The 21,060-nt window shown below is 28.4% G+C and overlaps 1 protein-coding gene across 2 annotated transcripts in view; it reads right to left on the reverse strand.

Annotated features, from left to right (window-relative positions):
• LOC107443169 (uncharacterized) overlaps nt 1-21,060 on the reverse strand; it is a 295,578-nt gene that overhangs the window by 137,134 nt on the left and 137,384 nt on the right. For both annotated transcript variants that reach the window (XM_071187585.1, XM_071187586.1), the window contains exon 3: nt 3,880-4,821. In XM_071187585.1, the coding sequence (XP_071043686.1) occupies nt 3,880-4,821 (942 nt within the window). The remainder of the gene's footprint in view (nt 1-3,879; nt 4,822-21,060) is intronic.

Below are 21,060 nucleotides of genomic sequence, written 5' to 3' on the forward strand. Positions count from 1 at the left end.
CTAAGGATATGCCTCCATGTATATATATATATATATATATATATATATATATACACTGTTAGCATTTTCATGCTGAAATTACGGTAAAATAATCGCAGTAGTGTCTTAATCCGATTAACCATAAGTCCGATTGACCTTCCGATTAACCATTTTTGGCACGAAAATCAAAACCCGTCGAAAAAAATCCTGTTTATTTTTAAAAAAAGCTAGCACATTCTTGTATCTGATTTCGTAACTTAAGGTATGATATGCTTCAAGAAAACAGCATATTTTAGGTAAGCCCCTGAATCCATGAAGATTGTATCATACTACTTAACAATCGAATCACTAAATCATAAGATATTAAAGTATTCCACTGTTTACTTTGCTCATTAAACATATATTATAATATGTTAAGGGCGCCTTAATTTGTTTGGGACATTTAATAGCATCTCAAACCTGTTTTTCACTGCTTCAAATAATCGAATTTGGAATAATCGGGCTCGAATTTGGAGTCCTTGAAAAGTTGACCACCCACCTAAAAACGACTTCTTTAATTCTTGCTTCACTGAGTCAATGAAGTTTTTCTTGACGGTACTTGACGGGATGTACAGAGATCGGTATGGAAATACTTCTGTATTAACTCTGTGTGAACAAACTTTCTGTTAACGGTTAGTTTTTTTGGAAGATTTTACATAGTAAAACTGTTGATACAATTTAAAAGATCATGATTAAAACTTTTAGAAATGGTATTCGTTTTACCTATGCAAAATTTGGATAGACAAAAAAACAGTTAAGGAAGTTTAAAACTTCTTTCTAACTTTATACCAGCAGTTTTGAAATCATTCCATATGATTGCAACATTTATGCAAGAATGCTTTTTATACATAGTGGCGTTGAAAAAAAAAGGAAGGATTTAATTTCCTACTCTAGTTTTGGTTTCGTCGATGAAAAGTTTGCATCGGTAAAAAAGAAGCCGTTACTAAAAGCTTCAAGCATGATCATTCAGATTGTGCCAAAAGTTTTGCCATGTAAAATCTTCCAAAACACTCGCTGCTAAAAGAAAGATTGTTTATATAGAGTTAGTATAGTAATTTTCCTTAACCATTGTATCTAAGCTATTGTATATAAATATAATAATAATGTAAAACAATATAATAACATAATTAATTTAATAAATGTAAATACACTACCTGGCCAAATTTTTAGACGCTCTATAAGATTCTATGTAAAATCTTAATTATCAGGTGATACTATACAGCTTTATTGCTTTTACTCGACTGTAACCGGCTTGCACTTATTTACGCTCTTGTATCAATTGTTTAACAATGCGATGCAATACGTTAAAAATAAATGCAAATAGGAAGTATATAAAAGGCCTCCTGAATAAAAACCCATTGCATTTATGTTCAAATATAAAAGTATTGCATATAAATTCGTAATTATTAAAAAATTACAGTATGTCTAATAATTTGGTCTAATTATTATAATACATTAATACAATATCTGATATAAGAAATATTCTAATTTATACAATAGATCGTCTAATTTATCCAATCCTTATATATCGTCGAATTTAACCAAATGAGGCACGATGGTAAACAAGTACAAACCGGTTTCAGTTGCTTAAAAACAATAAAGCTATATAGCATCACCTGATAATTAAGATTTTTAAATAGAATCTCATAGTGCGTCTAATAAGTTGGCCAGGGACTGTATATCTGTAACAAGAGAAAATAGGCCTTTTTTAATGCAATATTTGTTTTCACGTTAGATTCGTTTATCATTAAGCATTTTAATTTAAGTAATTCACTTCTAGGGAACAATGACTTTAAACGAACTTTATAATTTTTACCCTGTGATAGAGGCAATTTTAACCAAAGAGAATGACTGAACATTAAATGTTTTAAACTTATGTTTTTAAGGAGAAGAATTTCCTTCATTTGCAGTATATTTAATTCATATAATTTTAACTTAGCTTTAAGATCTACTAAAACTCTCTTGCAGAGTATAGATTTGAACAACTATGTAACTATATAGACAGTAAATATAATTTCTCAGAGGAAAGCATTGAAGACTATTATATCTATAAGAAAATAAGAGATCTAAATAATACGAATCCTATAAGGGAATAAAAGAATTAAGAAAAACTAAATGAATGCTAATAACAAACATTAATCACCGTCAAACTTATTTCATAAACGTAAGAAATAAATGTAAAATAAATTATCTTAAAATAAATAAAAATTAACTAATTTTTCCGGAATGAAAAAAAAAACTTTTCATAAAATGCACTTAAATTATACACCGGAAAGACATTAGATGAAAGAAAAAAATGTCATTTAGGTTTGAAAAAAACATTTTATTTATAAAAAGAATGAATAAGTTTGTAAATAAACTTCAAATATTTTTACCATCCATCAAATTGCAGGATGATTACAATTCACTAAATTCAATACGAATAAAAAGTTTTTAAAACATTCAATAACATATTTTTTGAACTTACATTCATTTTCGCTCTACTTTCAATAAAAACTCAAAAAACACATTTAAAACTCAAATGAATCAGCTAGATTTTTCTTTAAAAGCAAGACAGGCACAGATGTTACTCTGCTCTAATAAAAAATTTATTTGTGATGTGGGAGAAATGAGGTCATAATGTGAAAACACTATTAGTATAATCAAAAATTGATGGAATTTTCCGAACAATGTTTGCTCAATAAAGTAATCAGTCAGATTCGGAAATGCGGCCTAATTAAGATAATCGTTAATTGAGCTTTAATTAGTAATTAAATACAAATCAGACAATTGAGTTCAACACAATACGAAAATAATATAGAGTATAAAAAATTCGATCGCGAGAAAATAAAAATGTTATATTAAAATTTGTATTAGTTTTGATATTATTAACGCATGTAATCCAGTACAAATAATGATTTTAAGAGTTTAGTCATGAAAGATTTCTCTAGCCCAGATTTAGAAACTTGAAAATGACTTGAACCATTTCTTTTACAATCTATATTAATGATGTATAGGAATGATGTATAGGAAAAGGATGTCAAAATAACTGGGTTCTTTTGTTTCAGCTACACTGTTGTGTACAATATTAATGACTATTTTTAAACCATAAATTAAATATTTCTATATGATGTTAAAACACTACAAAGCCATATAATGTTGAAACACTGTTAGTATTATCAAAACTTGATGGAATTTTCAGACCAATTTTTGCACAATAAAGTAATAAAATGATCAGTCACATTCGAAAATGCAGCCTAATTAAGGTAATATAAAGTCATTAATTGAGCTTTGATAAATAACCCACGGGCGGTATAGCAAATGGGCAAGTTTTTTCCCAATACTCTTTTTCTCTATCTAACAGCATGGTTTTTGTTATGCGGAGAAGACTGCAGGTTAAAATACGAATTTTTACGTGAAGAACCGTCAGTGGGTTAAATACAAATCAGATACGATAATGTGCAACAATAATATAAAGTATAAAATAATTTGGTTGCGAGAAAATAAAAAAAATTACATTAAAATTTGCTCTAGTTTTGATATAATCAACGCATGTAATCCAGTACAAATACTGATTTCAAGCTATAAAAGATTCATATAAGTTCAAAGATAAGTTCAGCTATAAAAGATTTTTCTTAAACAGGTTTAAAATAACTTGAACCATTAAAAATTACTTTCTTTTGCATTCTATACTAATGATACAGTCTATACAGGAAAAGGATGTTGAAATAACTGGGTTCTGGGTTGCAGCTAAACTGTACAATATTAATGATTATTTTTGAAACTTTTATGAATCATGAATTAAATGATCTTACCTGTTTCCTAAAGTAATTTTTCCGATTAAAATGCAACTTATTTCTGTATAAAATGTGGCATACTCACATGTAACTTCTGTTTAGTCTGCTAGCTGGACTTGGTTCATAAGGTGGTTCTGAATCCTCTTGCTCACACCAAGTATGACAACAACTTACAGAAGCGGAAGCATGTCTTAGCTCCTTATGAAGAACTAGCAGTAAAGTAGGATTGACAAATGTATGGGCAAATGCAACGTGTAAAGACATTTCATAGGATGAAGAAGGTCCATTAATACCGGGTTGTATCAGTATTACAATAAATAGAGGGCCCCAAAATAAAAGATAAGCTACTAGAAGAACGACAAACATTTTAACCCTTCGTACACCTTCTTTTTCTAGTCTACTTATGTAGCTTTGAATTTGCTGAGATTCACATAAGTCCCTTTCAGACCTAACTGATATCATAGTAGTAACTAAACCAGCGATGCGCAGCGCTTCTAAGTTCGATTTAGTTAAGTCCCTGTATAATTTTCGCAGATGTATGCCCGTTAAAATGATGCACATTACATTAACGGTAACCCAAAGTATATTAAGCACGTAATGTCTAACAGGAGCGTATACCATTGGACATGCATCAATAGTAGCAACACCATCTCTTCCTGAAGATAAAGCTCCACTCAAAAAAGTTGGTCCAAGGTTAATTGTAAAACTAGCAAACCATATAATAAATAAACCAAAGACAATACATTGAGGACTATCAAGAACTACATGATTGTTTTCTGAATTTAATGTATAACCTCCTTCGGGTCCATCAGATACTTCATTTTGTTCTGGTAAGAGAGGAGCATCATTAATAACTGATGTCAGTATGTTGACAGTTGATACTGTAACTAGGAGAAGGAATGCAGTTTCAACTATCGAACATTTAGGCATGCGCTGACACATCAAAACACTTATTCCTAAAGGTATCATCAGGCTTGCTCTAATACAATCTACCAATCCTTGATGAAATAATAGGCCTTGAGACCATCTGTAAGTAAAGAAAAATACAAATAAAATAATACTCACATATTTAATTCATTTAATTTAAATATTAGAATTACACAAAACTTACTTCAAATTGATTACATTTTACAAAAAAGAAAAAAAAAACAATTGCATTAGAAATGTCAAGAAGCCTGTATTTTGCCAACATGTCAAGGCATTTGTGAGAAATTATAGTATAAACTTTAATTTTTGTAAGTTAATTTCTTGCCAGCAATCACGCCTTCCGATCACTAGCCATCGTAAAACATAGAAGACGAAAAAATCGAATCACCCTATTAAAACAATACTTTCTTAAACTTCTTTCTATCCGCGAACGCTCAAAATTTTTTACATAATTCACGATTTTAAAACTAATAAACTTATTATTTCACTAACATTTTCCTATTCATTGATGCTGTGTAAAAATTGTATTTGTTTAATGTTCATGAAGTAACTGACTAATCAAAAATAAAAATACTGGAATCATATAGCTATGTATTACTGTTTGATTAAGCATACTGTGATTGATTAGCAATCTCATTTGAATTAAAAAAGTTAATAATAAACAAGAAATATCTTTTTAGTTGAAATATTTCCAGTTTAATCCAAAAAAAGCCTGTTCACGAATGATTCCTCCTATCACACCATCAATTTTCAGCCTCATTTATATTTACAGTTCTTTTCACGCATTCAATTGTATTATACTTCTCTAGTGTTATGTACATAGTTTCGTTACTAGTTTAACCATTTAATGCCCATGCTCAGCCACAAAATGTGGTCCATGTTTGAAAAATACCTAGAGGAAAAAGTGGTAGTTTGGTTTATATTCATAGTTTATAATTAATATTTATAATTTTTTTTACTATTGTTCATTCAATTGTATAATATTTTTCTAGTGTTATGCATACATAATGTCGTTATTAGTTTAACCTAGTAATGCAACGCCAGAAAAAGTGGTACAAAAAACATATATTATTTATTTGTTCATATGAAGTGGGTATTGATTTACGCTACTCAAGCAAATGAGTTAAAAAGGTAGGTTCGGCTACTGTTGATGAAAGATTGTTGCCTTCTGTTTTCAAAGTACAAATTTAAAAAAATTTTCTCATAAATTTTCAAAAAATCTTATTCTTAAAAAGTTTTAAAACAGTATTTTACTTTAACAAAAGTTTTTTTTTTAAATGCTAACTTCTATAAAACTCTAAAGGCAAAAAACTCCCTTTTCTTTTATATTAATCAAATGTATTGCTTCTCAGAATTGTTTCATTTATTTTCATTACTGTTATGCGCTATAAACCCATTTGTATCTAGCTTTCCTTAAAACGTGCGGTCTTTTTTTTTTCAAAAAATAAAAAAAAAGTGGCTGCACAAATGTTTATTTTGCAAAATACGATAATTATGTCAACCATTATTTACTAAGAACGTGAATAATTATATTTAGAACTGTAATCAGTGTGCAGTGCTTTTGAAAAGCTGATGAGGTACTTAACCGAGAGGGATATCCCCTTCGTAGACAGAGAAAAAAGTAAGGTCAAAACTGCCAGAATATAATAAAATTTACCATACTTCTGGCTCTAGAAGAACACCAAAAAGCTCGGTAATTTTTATCGTATTGCTTTGGAAAGGATTTTGGTGAAATTAACAAATACATATGGTTTTATGATATGTAATAAAATTTGGCAATTTTATCATAATACCTTTCCTTTAGGCATGGAATAAAAATTATTTATTGAAAATAATTTACCTTTCAGTTTTGCATTATTTTACTCAATGTTTGGTAACAAGAAACCAGAATTTCCGGCAAATCGTTACCATATGAATAAAAAAAATTACTAAACGAATGGTTGAAAAATCGTATATTCCTGTTTCTATTACTAGAACTACGTTTTTGCTTTTTTTTTTTTTTTTTTTTTTTTTTTTTTTTTTTTTTTTTTTTTTTTTTTAGTTTTTCTTAAAAGAAATGTAATTACCATATAGCATTGTAATTGTATCAGAATTTTTTACTGTATCAGTATTTTCTAGTTTCCCCAGCGACATTTGAAAAGGATACTTGTATCCATTATAACGAGAAAATTATTCCTCTAGAAAAAATTCTAATATAGAATTGTAAAATATTTCTTTAATGTCCGAGTTAAATAGATGTTCGAAGCATTGTAAAAACTTGTCCTCTGCAGAATGTATTCTTAAAGTTATGAAGTCTAAGGACCTCTCTAGATTATTTATTTATTTATTTATAGTTACTGGTTCATCCCAAACGTAAGCCTCTTGCTTTGTTCTTGTGGCTTTATTTCAGGTTCCATAACTTTATTCATAAAAATAATATTGTTGAAATCCATTGATCTTGTAGATATGAACAATTGGAGAATATAAAATAAATAAAAAGAATTATAAAAGTTCCAGCATAGTAATGTTTTCAGTTAAATAGTTTTTACTCGATGAGCCGTGTGCAGTTGCCTTCTTAAAACCACAACATAAATAACATACTTCCAGATAACTGCAAAGGCTACATGTTTTGACTCGAAAATAAATCACAAAAAGAGTATTTTCAAACATGAAAAGTATGACTGATAAATTTATTGTATCCATTGAGAAGAAAGTTGCACAGATAGTGAATAATATCATAAACTACGATTACTTTGGATAAGAATTTAGGAGTTTGTGTCACACTTCCTTGATTCAAATGGGATTCAAGGTGTTTTACATTTATTATGTGATAACACCAAACGAAATAGTATTTAAATAATTAATTCGAAACTTTTTCTTAATCAAATGACTAAATTCGGTCGTTTTACTGAGATAGCTGGTTTAATGTAGACCTTCGAATGGACATTAAAATAGCATTGCATTCGTAGAATAGAAACGGGATAGTGATGCATTGGCCGCTATAATGAAAGGGTCGTTGTAAGAGGTGATGGTATTAAAGGGTGAAGACCGAATTCGAAATTTGGGGAACAAGTATAAAAAGTGGGTAACAAAAATAATAACCGTGAAATAGATTCAGAAAGATGTTAGATACGTCACTCAATTATTACTGTTACGTGTTAAAATAGAATAGAATGTATTGTACCTTAACTGTAGAGCAATCCAATCTTGTATAGTAAGGGATTCTGCAATAAACGCCATCAAATAGAGCATCAGCATTTACATCACTAGTCCAATGCTATGTCTCTCAATTAATTTCGACTGGTCTAAGTCTTTAATCTCCTGGTAATAGTGTGTTCAGCAGTTACAGCTTCTTATTGGTGACCCAAAATAATAGCTTCCAATCCCAATTGTATGTCTTCAAAATACCAGATTTGTAAATTTATGAAGATACACTTTAAAAATGTATTTGTTTCCTTTATAAAGATTTTTAATAATTATCGATCATTATAGATCATTTTAAACTGATAAAAAGTGTTTTAATGATACATTCTATGTTTAAAACTAAAAAGTTAGGCTAAGTTGTCAAGTTGACCGAAGTTACACTTAAGTTAATAATATATATGAGTATTTAAATAAATTTTATAACGTTGAAAATTATTTTATTGTATATTTAAAATATTAATGCTAATTTATTGAATTATTTGTCAGAAAGCTTAGGCATATTTTTTCACAAAAATCAGCAAAAGAGCCTAAACTACACTGAGAAAAAAAGTATGGTCAAAACTACCCGAAAATGGTAAAATTTACCATGTTTCTGGCTCTGTGGGAATATTTAAAAGCTCTGTAAGGTTTTTTTGGAAGCGCTTTGGTAATGATTTATGAAAAATTATCAATAAAGCAGTTTTATAATATCTGATAAAATTTGGTAATTTTTTTATGTCACCTTAGAGCATAGCATAAAAACCATTTGTTCGTTTAAATTTACTTTTCAGTTTTCTATTTTTTACTAAATATATGGTTATAAGAACTGTAATTGAAAACATAAATTTCCGTTAAACCGTAAATTCCGGTAAACCATGAACGGAAAAATTACCAAATAATTGGCTTAAATACAGTATATTTCGTATTTCGGTGTTGTTATGCAGAAATATGTTTTTTTCCCTCGAAATGTCACTACCATATAGCGAGGAAATTTTGAGCCTGGTTGGTAGGGCGTTGGACCCATGTCTAACAGGTCGTGGGTCCGATCCCTGCCAGCCGAGGACTCCCCGTGCAGTAAATGATGACTGCTGCACGTTAAATCTGTGTGATCACGAAGTCCTCCATGTCCCCATAACAAATAATACCTTTGAGGGAACTGAATTGGAGATTGATCGTTCTCTGGTTCAGGTCAAAATTACGATCCGATCCGTGGGTGAATGAATGGATGTATGAAATGGGTCCGCATGTAAACGGGTTCTAATGTGTGTGCATGGCGGGGCTGAAGTTATGTTCTTGATCGTAGATGGCGCCACTGAAAATAAGAAATGCACCCTCTGCATTAAATACGCTTGGTTTAACCAAGCAGGCTTGTTGGATTGCAAGTAACATTAGAAACAACAACAGCAGCAACGGGGAAATTTTACCAGCAATTTTTTGTTCGTGTAAACCCATTATTATTTGCAAGCTTTAAAAATGTTATCGCAGAATAGTTGAGCAAAATGTTTTAAAATTCTCCAGTTTGGTATAACAAATAGCAGTTATGCGTCTGTCGTTTGTTCGGTTTTGCTCAGTTTTATATAAAAACCAACTTGACCCTTAGTTTTTTGAAATAATTTAAAAATCAAGTTTTCTTTGAAAAATTACTTGAAAATATTGAGTTAGTAAAGTATTCAAAAATCCAGATAGTTGTAATTTTTAAATGTACTACATACAAACAACAAAGTTCGTCGCTTGTTGCAAAATTAAATTCTAAAATTAAACGGAAGTAACTTTTCATAAAGAACATATTTTAAAAAATATTTTCAGCATTGTGTAAAACAACTTGGTTTAAATGATTGGTTAAGCTGATTAAAAATAAACAAGTTATAATAAAACAAAAAGAACACAGTTTCCTGTAACAAACACCTAACAAACATAGTTTAGTTTATACTCGGAAGCTCCTGACGAAAACACTTCTACGAAATTGGAAAAAGAAAAATATCGATGAAAAAAGGAGAAAAATCTTTTTCAATTCAAGTCTCAAGTTGAGGTATGAGTAATTTGAATTTAGATCAAAATGATTAAATCAACTTAAATCTTTGCCCAACTCTTTAGAAAAGAAGAAAAAAAGAAGGTAATAAAAACTATTATAATAAAAATGAATTTTTTTCAAATGTACGTTTTCGTTTTACTATTTAACTTTCTATACCATTCTTTTTTTATTTTTAACATTTTAAAAATACATAGTTAAAAAGTAAAATCGAAAATATCGTTTCTGCTGCTATAGCTAATGCTTTTCCGTCATATAAAATTAAAATTAATTATTATGTTTGACTGCAAGAAAAATAAGCTTTATAATTTTTTTCTCAATAAGATAGATGTATTCTATTAAAATTATTTTGATTTGGTGTTTACTTATGTTTTATGTATGCTTAAAAAGAAAAGAACTCATGGACTAATTTTACTTCTGTTTAAATTATAATTCTGAAAATCTAAAATATTATCCTTATTATTTTGCCAAGAGATTTTGAAAGATTTATTTCAAACAGTTATAATTGAAAAGTACCTCAGACTATCATATTTTTTATCTCTAACTCTAGTATAATTTTGTTCTTCCCTTGAAACTGAAATTTCCTTGAAATTAATTTCTATATGAGTTTTATTTTAAACAATTTTCATTAATTCACTCTAATGTTTCTTCTTTTAATTAATTTCAGTTTTGGGCTTTCGTTTTTATCTTTATTTTTTAAATGAAAACAATATGTAAGGAAATTGGTTATTGTGCTGTTTTATTTAACTATAGATTTTCTAACTTATATTAAAAGTGTTTTGCGTTACATTTTATTTTAATTTTATATTTTTATGCTTTAGTAGATATGTATTTCATATCAGTAGTTAAATCTTAAAGACTGCATTCAGGCATATTGAAAATTAAAATGGAAAATTAGATTATTAGTTGTTGACAATCTTATTCTTGAATATTCTAAACAGATAAAATAAAAATGTGTGTATATTTTAAAGCTTATCTTTCTATGATTTAGAACCTAGTAAAATTCATATTCACTTTAAGAAAATTAATAGCTGAAATTGATAATTGCATTATAATGATGTTGATAGTTTTATTATTCAGTATTTTAAATACAAAATTGATTAAAAATGTGCTTATTTCTTTTAAAGAGTATAGATATTAAAAAAACCTAGATATTAAAAAAAAGTTTCAGGTAAATAGATAACTGAAATTGAAAATTAACTTATAAGTTGTTGTCATCCTTATTCTTGAATATTTCAAACAGATAAAATAAAGCTGTGTGTATTTTTTAAAGCATATCCTTCTAAGAGCTAGAACCTAGATATTAGTAGCTATACTTAGAAACCACTTTCAAGTAAATCGATAGTTGAGTTTAATAAATGTTCTTATACTAAAATAAAACTTTCGAATGAATAAGAAGACATTATTTTAGATTTCGTGCTTGTTTGTAATCAAATGTTAAAGATAATTAAACTGTCAGAAAAATTTATGTTGGACAATCGCTATCTAAAGTGAGCAGAAGCAAAATAGCAAATTATCTTTAAAAATATTATAGGTTCTAAGCGAATTGATAACCGAAAAACAAAATTAAATAATTTATTTCAAAACATGCACTTTTTTGTTTAAGTTTTTCATGTTCTACAAAAAGTGTTCCTTTTCTTAAAGTTTTTTTTCAACTTATAAATTTTGAAGCACAAAAACAATATACAGTGCTTCAAAAAGAAAAAAAAGGGATTACTCTGAATAACTTTTGATTTTGATTTAACCCTGAATAAGATTAGATTTTGCGGTTCTAAAGGCTCGAGAATTTAATTTCAAATATGCAAATTAATGAGTGCAGACAATATTTTAAGTTACGAAATCAGACACAAGAACCTACTTTCTCTGAATAAACATGCCTTTTTTTCGGCATGTTCAGATTTCTGACTCCCGAAATATAGGGTAGTCGCAATCTGGGAAATATGATCCCAATAATTTGGTCAGGTAAGCGCTTCCAAGTTTGAACCTCTTAATGTTAATTTTACTTTATGCGTATTTCACTATATTTCGAGAACTTTTTTTTAAGCGAATTTAAGAATAGTCGAAAAAATTTGAATTGTAAAACATACATTTTTGCATCATTTTAAATAACGTAATTTTATGTGGCGAAATACAAAATTTGAGCCAATTCGATCGAATAGTTCCTGAGAAATTGAATTTCAAAAAAGTCAGAAACTTGAAATTCGATTTCTCAGGAACTGTTCAACAAATTTGGCTCAAATTTTGTATTATGCCACATAAAATTACATTCTTTAAAATTATGCAAAAATTGTATACTTTGAACAATTCAATTTTTTTCGACCGTTATTAAATAAAATAATAAAAAGTTTTCGAAAAGTTATTTTTTACATGGAATTATCTTTGGATAAACGAATTTTATAATTGTGTGTAAAAATTTTTCAATTCACTTAAAGAGTTCTCGAGATATAGCAAAATACACAAAAAGTGAAATTAATATTAAGTGGATCCAAACTTTGGAGCGCTCTCCTGACCAAACTATTGGGGCCATATTTACCAGATTGCGGCTCCTCCCTATATTTTGGAGGTCAGAAATCTTTATTCGTTGAGAAAAAGGCATGTTTATTCAAATAAAGTATGTTTTTGTGCCTGATTTCGTAACTTCTCTTTAATATTGTCTGCACTTATTAAATAGCATATTTGACGTCACCCTCTCCAGCCATTAAGATTGAGTCTTAGAATAGGAAAATCCGATTATTAGAACAAAAGTTATTCAGGGTGGTCCTTTTTTTCTGCACACTCTTCTTATTTAATTGCATAAATAGTAACTTTTTAATTTAATTTATATGCATTTTTCAACACTTACTGCATTACTTTATTTCAAAATTTATAATAAGGGTTTCTTAAAAGGGAAGAAAGTCAGGTAAATTCTTGCTTACTTAACTAATGTAATAAATAATTTTAATCAGTAAATTATTTAAATATTTAAAGTATGTTAAATTTTTTTAAACTAAAAGCAAAATCTTCCAGAAAATACCATCAACTGTTTCAAGCCGAAAGATTAAAAAGTCTTAAAATATTAAAAACATTTTTGTAACGATAACCTTTGCTCGAATACAATGTTAATAGTCTACATGATATAATCTAAAACAGTGATTTCTTTCCTTAATAATATTTACTAAGGAGACTTTTTTTTTAAATTTCAAATATTTTTTGTATAACTTGATAGTATGAGATTTAATAATAGTATAAACTACTATACTTTGCACTATGCTGAGCTTTCTAGTTGAGGAAACATTTTCCTCATATACTTGAGAGTTCTAGTTTGATCAAAAATCATGTGATTTCAAGACGAAATAATTCTCAAAATCAACGAAATATAGCTCAAGGATTGCTGAATTGTCAAAAGTGAGAGTTTTATTTCTGAGAGTGTAAGGGAGTATAATAGTATCATAAAGTACATCAAAAGCTATATATTGGAATTATTGAGTAGAGATACACGTTTTATACTCTGTTGCAAGTTAAGAAAAAATCCTGCACGCTAAATGCACGCTAAATGGACGCAAAGCTCCCAATTCACAAGTAATACGATAATCAATTAACAAGTAATACGAATTAATAAAAATGGTATCTACAAATCGTAACAACTGTACACTTACCTGTTCGCTTTTAAAGAAACTGATGAAGGAATAACACTATATTGTTCTTTATATACAGACGATTTTCTTCTACAGCGAAACAAATGCAAAAATTCTTTATCTCGCATTTAATTTGTTAAGGGTATGTCAGCACCATTTTTAGTGGTTCATTGAAATCCAATGCTCGTGCAACGTCATGTAGTTGTTTCTTTTTCAAGAACGAATGTTCTCCTTATTTATCGAAATCTGTCACCAATTCTAAGATTCCAGTAAGACTATGAAACTATAACCCTTTTAAATAATTCTATGATATATATCGTAAAAGGTACCACGAAATAAATTTCTGTCGGTTCAATTTAATTTTTTATAGCTTTTATATTGTTTTGAAAGCACAATTATATAATTTGATAGCTAAATAAAATAGAATAATATGCAGTCGTTGACGATTACTTAAATCCTATACCGCAATGGTATTTTCTTAACTTGCAACGGAGATTATTATTGCATAGAAATTATGCTATAAGCATGGAAACTGAATAAAAGTATTTTTCCAGTTTTGATATTATAATCCGTACACTTTGAAACTATATTTTATTAAAACACATATGGAAATTTCAGCAAGGATTTAACTTACCAGATTCATGACAGTTAGAAAAGATAGCTGGATGATGCACTGAGATTTTTCCGAGCAATAAAGTAGGTACTATATCACTAGAGATCTGTAGTTAAAACTCTGAGGAAATATTATGAGCAAATGAAAGCGAATCTTCATATAATCTCTCCCATTCCTCGGATTTGAAGTTTTTGATGAATAGTAATATATCTTTGAAATGAATGCTAGAAACTCTTAAACATAATATATCCGTATTTCCTTTCATACTCTCTTGGAGAATATTTCTCTGGGGGAATCTTTTCATTAAAATTTAAGTTTTACGATTTCGGTTTTAAAACGAATTTCCACACAAAATCTCTTTATAGCATTCCGTTTTAATAAATATCTTAACAAACAAATTACTGTTTTTTCTACACATTTATGCTTCTTCCTACTGATTATTTTCTTTCTAACTGAATGGCTTCAGAAAATAATAAACAATGTCAAGAAAGTGATTTTATGAAAAATTAAACAAATTATGCACATCAGTTATCTGGTTACCGAGATTTTTACAAAACATTCAACTACGCTGTTAGAAAGTTTTCGGGATAAATGTTTCAATAAAAATTTATTTTACTGATATTTTACCACATTTAAACAAAACAGCCAAATAACCTTAAATAAGATGGTATTCAAACTGTTAACTGTCATTAAAAAAACATTTACTAAATGCTTTACCTAATACGGTTAATCAACCAAAATTGTATCGTATCAACTAGGTGCACCTAATGAAGCTACTCAGTTCCTTGAAGGTGGGTACATATAACAGCCGAGAAGACTATAATATGTCAATCTCATTAAGGACAGAACGGGTGCTTGAAACCTACCGTTGACACCACAAGAAGAGTTTCCAGTGTCATGCACTACCCAATTTGTGCATCTGGACTATTAGGATAAGATGCTCTCATTCACGCACAGATGGCAGTGACATAAAGCTGCTTAACACAAAAAAGTCTAGTATTTCCCATCTCTTATGATAGGTGAAACTAATAGATAAACTAATTAAATCATATTCCACAGCTCATTTGATAAAAAAACAACTCAACCACAACTTAGCTCCAATGCCCATTTCGTAACGTACAGCCTAGTTCCATTGTCCAGTTAGCTTTCTTTTTTACGATTTTGAACCATGCTAAATGTAAATGATTAAAAAACCGCTTAGTTTTTTAGCCATACTAGTTGTAAATAGTTTCAAAAGCGTAAAGTTAAAAAAATGCGTAAAGTTAGAAATTGGATAGACAAATAGCTGTAGGCTGTTTTACCTTAATTTTGGAAAGGAAATTCTAACAATGTAGATAATTTTAAATAAACTTTTAATTTGATTTTGAGAGTCTTCATTTTAAACAAAAGTTACCGTAGTTAGAAAAAAAAATACTGTGAAAAGGGCTAGTAGAAACAATTTCACTCATTGATGAGTCAGAGCAGTGATTTCCAACTCTATTGCCCACTTTTCCAGTAAAAATTTACCTGAAGACTACTCAAAAATTATCAGAATAATTAGCGGCATGATTAAAACAGCAAAAGACAAGACCTTTTCAAAAAAATAAGCTTAATTTTTTTGAGAAAAAAAAGGAAATTTTTGAAAATGAAATGAAATTAAAAAATGAAAAAAAAATGAAATAAAAACTTTTTTAAAAATTTTTATTTTTAGAAAAACGAAAGATAAAAACTAGTTAATATGAAAGAAAAATGTTTCATTATAAAGTTTAATTTAAAATAAAAATTGATTAGAAACACAAAAACCAATTTCTTCCTTTTTCAATTTACCAATTCTCCAAATGAAGGGAAGGGATTTATCCAATTGCTTCCCTTCTATTGTGATCAATAGCCACATTTTTCAGGCTAGTTTGCAAGGTTCTTGTCTAAATATTTTGAATCAGAAACATTTAACTATAGATATAAAGGACATAACAATATAATGAAACCTTACTCACATGAGTATGTGATTAAGAAAATTAGAAACGTAAATTTGAGCTATACTCTGAATGGGGTAATTTATTAATTGTTAATTTTTACTTTGTTAATTTAAACACGTATTATTCAGTACATGATCATTTCAAATTATGAGTTTTAGAAATATCCAATTTCAAATTCCGTTAATTTAAATAGCCAAATATATTCACAAATATGCCCTTTGTTTCTAACTGAAATAATTTTTATTGCTTAGTAAGTGCAAAGAAAGTAGTAAAACTAATCCCTTTCAATAGATATTGAACAAAAGTGAGAAGATCTGAATGTACACAGTAAAAAGCATTTGTTTGCTCCTAAAAATAATTTTTAATTAGAGTTTTCTCTTTTTTCTCTTTTTTTTTTCATTTTTGACTTTCTATCTTTTTTTACTTACAAATTTCCCAGTGAACGAAATCTTTTCTAGAATTCTTAAATTTTTTAGTGATTCTTGAAAAATTTTGCCCAAAAATTTCATTAAATGAGTAATTAAATAATGATAATTTATTTCACTAATTTGTACTTTTCAGAATTTATTCGTAAAAAAGCAATTTGAGATAAAATGGTGAAATTAAACTTATGATCTAGAAAATAATTTCTTTCATTCGGAATATTCTTTATAGTAATACTCTCTATTATTATATTTACCCTCAATTATTATTATTTCGGTGATATACAAGAAAACTAAATATATTTTTTATACATCCCAGTTAAGACCTATGAAAATAAAAAAATTTACATTTCATTTCAGTATTTTTTGTAGAAAAAACACTAATAAAGAAAAACGATTCAGTATGTCACAATAGAGCAGTTTCTTTTATAATAGCTTGAAAAGTTGCTTGGATATCACAAAAAAAAAGGAAAAATTCTTACACTTTTCTTGGTTCAGTTCGGGAATTTAAAACATGTTTTTTATTGAGTATTTTTTTCTTCTATTTACTGGGCAAAAGCTATGTCAAAGCAGGAGAAAATTTACTGAAATTTTTTCATATATTTAAGTCTGAAAACAGTTTAAAATGACAATTAGTTAAAGAGCTTTTTTTATTTAAAAATCACTACTTTTCGATGAATGGGCATAGCTAAGCGTAATGAATATAAGTTATAAGTGCAAGTGAGCATATTAGAATATATAAAAAGAAGTGATAAACTATAAAAAAGAAATTAAACTAAATAAGATTAAACTGAATATTTCAGCCGTGTCCTTAAAATCATAAGAATATTTTAAGAACATAATGAATGATAATTTAACAATAAATATGTTAAATGAAACTAAAGTAAAAATGTCAGCTATAGAATTATCACACACATCTTCAAGAACAATACGCAAGCAGTATGCCACTAGATGAAGCCGATGATACGTCACAAGAATAAGAGTATAAGCAAAGGGTATGTAAGGAATGGTGAAATTATTCACAAGCTTTCTGTAAGTCTCTCGGTACCATAACCAAATAGTTATTACAGAAAGGACGCACGTGGAGGATTTTTCACGGAATAATCAGCCGCTTAGAATGTTAGCACACTCAGATGGAAGTATTCGAGGAACTTTGAATTGTCCAAAGTGTTCAACTATTCTAAGCTGAGGGAGATGTTAGCAGATGTTTACAGTACAGATCGCTCCCGAATTACAACCCCAAAGCCGGTATTGTTGGGCCGACAAATTGGGTCGACTGTTCAACGACGGTTATAAAATATTAAAAAAAAAAACAGCATTATATCAAAACCATTATAAAGGACATTTAACTGGACAGTGAGATAATGGGCGTTAAGAGTTGGGAGTGTAGGACACTGTAAACTCTTCATGTATTGAAGTTAAAGGACGGAATATTGTGGTGACAAAGCTGGGACTCGAACCTCCGGTCAGCTGGTACTGAGTTTGACAGATTATCTCTCTCGGCTATAATATGTACCCATCTGCAAAGAACTAATAGGTTTCATTATCTAGGCCTAGTTGGTGCGATTAAATTCCGTTTTTTTTTTAACGGTATTAGATAAAAGCAGTTACTAAACGCTTTTTTTTTCACAGTAAACAGTTTTAATACTATCTTATTCATAGTTATTTAACTGTTTTATTTAAATACGGTAAAATAACAATGAAATAAATTGTTATTTAACCAATTTTTCAGAGAAATTTCTAACAGAGTACGAGGGAGTTGCAATGAAGTGAAAAATATAAGTTAAGAAGTAAATCCCTTAATCCCTTAAATATAGGTTAAGAAGAAATAAATTATCCTTTAATGAAATTGAAAACAAATGTAGGTTGATAATTTTAAAAAAACAATATTTAAAACTCAATAATCTAATAGTTTTTAAAATAAATATTCATAATAGCATAAGTAATAAAAATATAATTATACTTAATATTTTAATGCTCATTTTACAAATGAAATTATTATTGCATGATAAGATTTTCTGATAAGGACCGATAATAAATCACACAATATATTTTTTGATTAACAGTCATTGAACATGATTTTATTTTAGTATTACCCAAACCTCTACAATTCAATACATTATCCATCTCTACAATTATCATGCAAAGCAATTTCTATATTTATTTAAAATTGTGCAAAAATTCGCGCGTTGTTTTAAGGAAAATATTTTTCTTCTACATCGGAAAAATGTGTAAACTTATAACGAAATTCTTCAAAATCTTGTAGTCATATTTGTTTTGGAAATGCAGATAATGAGAGTTTTTATCATTTCGTAATTATTCTATTTTAGATTATTTAGATTTAGATATTCAGATAAAATATTTCGTATAGATACTAGACAAGTAATAATTAAATAATAAAATATAACTACGAATATTAACATATCTTTCACTTAAATTTTTTTTATTTCATATTATGATGATAATAAACTGGTTCAGTCAAATAAAAATACAAAGTTAAATTGGCTATATTAATAATAATGGTTAAGCAATCAATTTGCTAATAAGTATATGAGTCAAACCATTAAGTTTATGAGTTAAAGTAATAAGTATTATCGAAATGTGAGCAATCAGAAAAATGCAAAAACTTCCGAATAATTCTTTTATGTTAGGAATTTTTCAAAACAACAGAAATTTTTTTTAAATTCTTTTCCTAGTAGTAAAATTCCTGAATTTTAAATCATGTTATGCTTCGAGTTAATGTACACTGTAAAAAAATCCGGATCAAATTAGAGTAAAAAGTTCCAGCACTCAGGGTACCAGTGCTTTTTACAAAAATAGATTTTTTACCGTAAAATTTTAAGGAATAAAAAAACTGATGTACAGTAACTTTTATATTTACTGTAAAATCAGTAATTCTCGTACTTAAATAAATATTACTGTAAAAATTAAGGTATAAAATCTTACAGAAAAATGGATTTTACGGATGCTTCACTCAGGGTGCCAGTTCTTTTTACTGTGATTTGATCCGGAATTTTTTGTAGTGCAACTTGCTGTCAAATTAGATTAACGCGAAAATAAATTCTTTGTAGCTAAAGAAAACAAATTCTTGGCGTTAGTTTTTATGCCAAGTTATGCTGATCCGAACTGTATTTCTGAAACTTATTCATTTTTCTCCGAAAGAAGAAATACGTATGTATAAAAACACTACGTCAAAATATTTGAAGTAGCGACTTTGACACTTTTGTGCAATTCCGAACGAGAAAATAAATTCTTTCTAAAAATAAGTTGTTGAAAATAAATTGTCTTAATAAAAATACTTTTTTGAACTATATAAGCATTAAATATTTTAAACGTTATTTTAAAATATCATCCATAAATTATTACAAATTTTAGTTTGTTTAAAAGTTGGTATATTTTCTCCATCATCTTAACTATAAATTTCAATAGATGTGAATATCAGAAATAAATAAATTTTGAGAAATTAATCATTATTATGAAAGAAAAGAAAAATTAGTTCCAAAAATTGCGGTAGGAGAAAATTTGGCGCTTCGAGCATAGCAATATTGAATGCGTGTTTGTTAACTGAAGCAGTAAATAACTTTTTTATATTATAATAAATAGTATTTATTTACAATTTACAGCAGACCAGGAGGCCGAACGGTCATCCAAGCGTGCCTGCCTGTAAAGGGACAATGGTTGTGGGCTCGAATCCTGCTCTGGGCATGGAAGGTTTTTTCTGAGTGTTCTCTGATGTGTGGCCCATCCTATGAACAGATATCTGTGGCAGTGTGGCGTGGGTAACGCTGCTCGCCTCCGTGACTTATGTCACAGGTGCCCACCGGGTAATATTAAACGACCAGCACTTCCAGCATCTTTCGAGGCGAAGAACGAGTGTTCAGTGTCAAGAAAAAATATAAATAATTTACAAATAGCATTCAATGTGCCCATTCTGATATCCGATGTTGTACTAAAATTGATATTTATTTATTATAAACTGCATACGACAATTATAGCAGAAGTCTGTGTTTATTCTTTTAATATGCAAACCAATACGCGCACATTGGCTCTCATTTGTAAACTACAAATAAATACAGTTTATGATTATAAAACGTTATTTACTGCTGCAGTTAAAAATATGCATTCATTTATTACGCGTATTACGCTTGAGCTACAAATTCTTCATTGCAGATAAATTTAGAACAAATTTTCCCCTTTATAAATTAAAAACCTATATTCTTCTAAGTATAAGTGTTAATTTTAAGAAAAATTCTGATTAATACATCACGTTTCATGGAGCTCTATATACCTGACGTTAATTTGTGTTCTCCCTTTATTTATAAAAGGCATGAAACCTTTCACACTTTAGAAAATTAAATGCTCAATATCAGTAAAACTATTATAGAATTTGGATGAGATCTTCAAAAGAGTTTAAAACTTTTAAAGCAAATTTTATACCATGTCATATAAATCCGATATTAAACATTGTTTTACATGATAAAGTGAAAACGCTCTGAAATATATATTTTATTTTAAAAAAAAGATACTTCAAAGCAAATTTATTT

The sequence above is a fragment of the Parasteatoda tepidariorum genome, chromosome X1 (assembly GCF_043381705.1).
Source record: "Parasteatoda tepidariorum isolate YZ-2023 chromosome X1, CAS_Ptep_4.0, whole genome shotgun sequence".
Classification (NCBI taxonomy): Eukaryota; Metazoa; Arthropoda; class Arachnida; order Araneae; family Theridiidae; genus Parasteatoda; species Parasteatoda tepidariorum.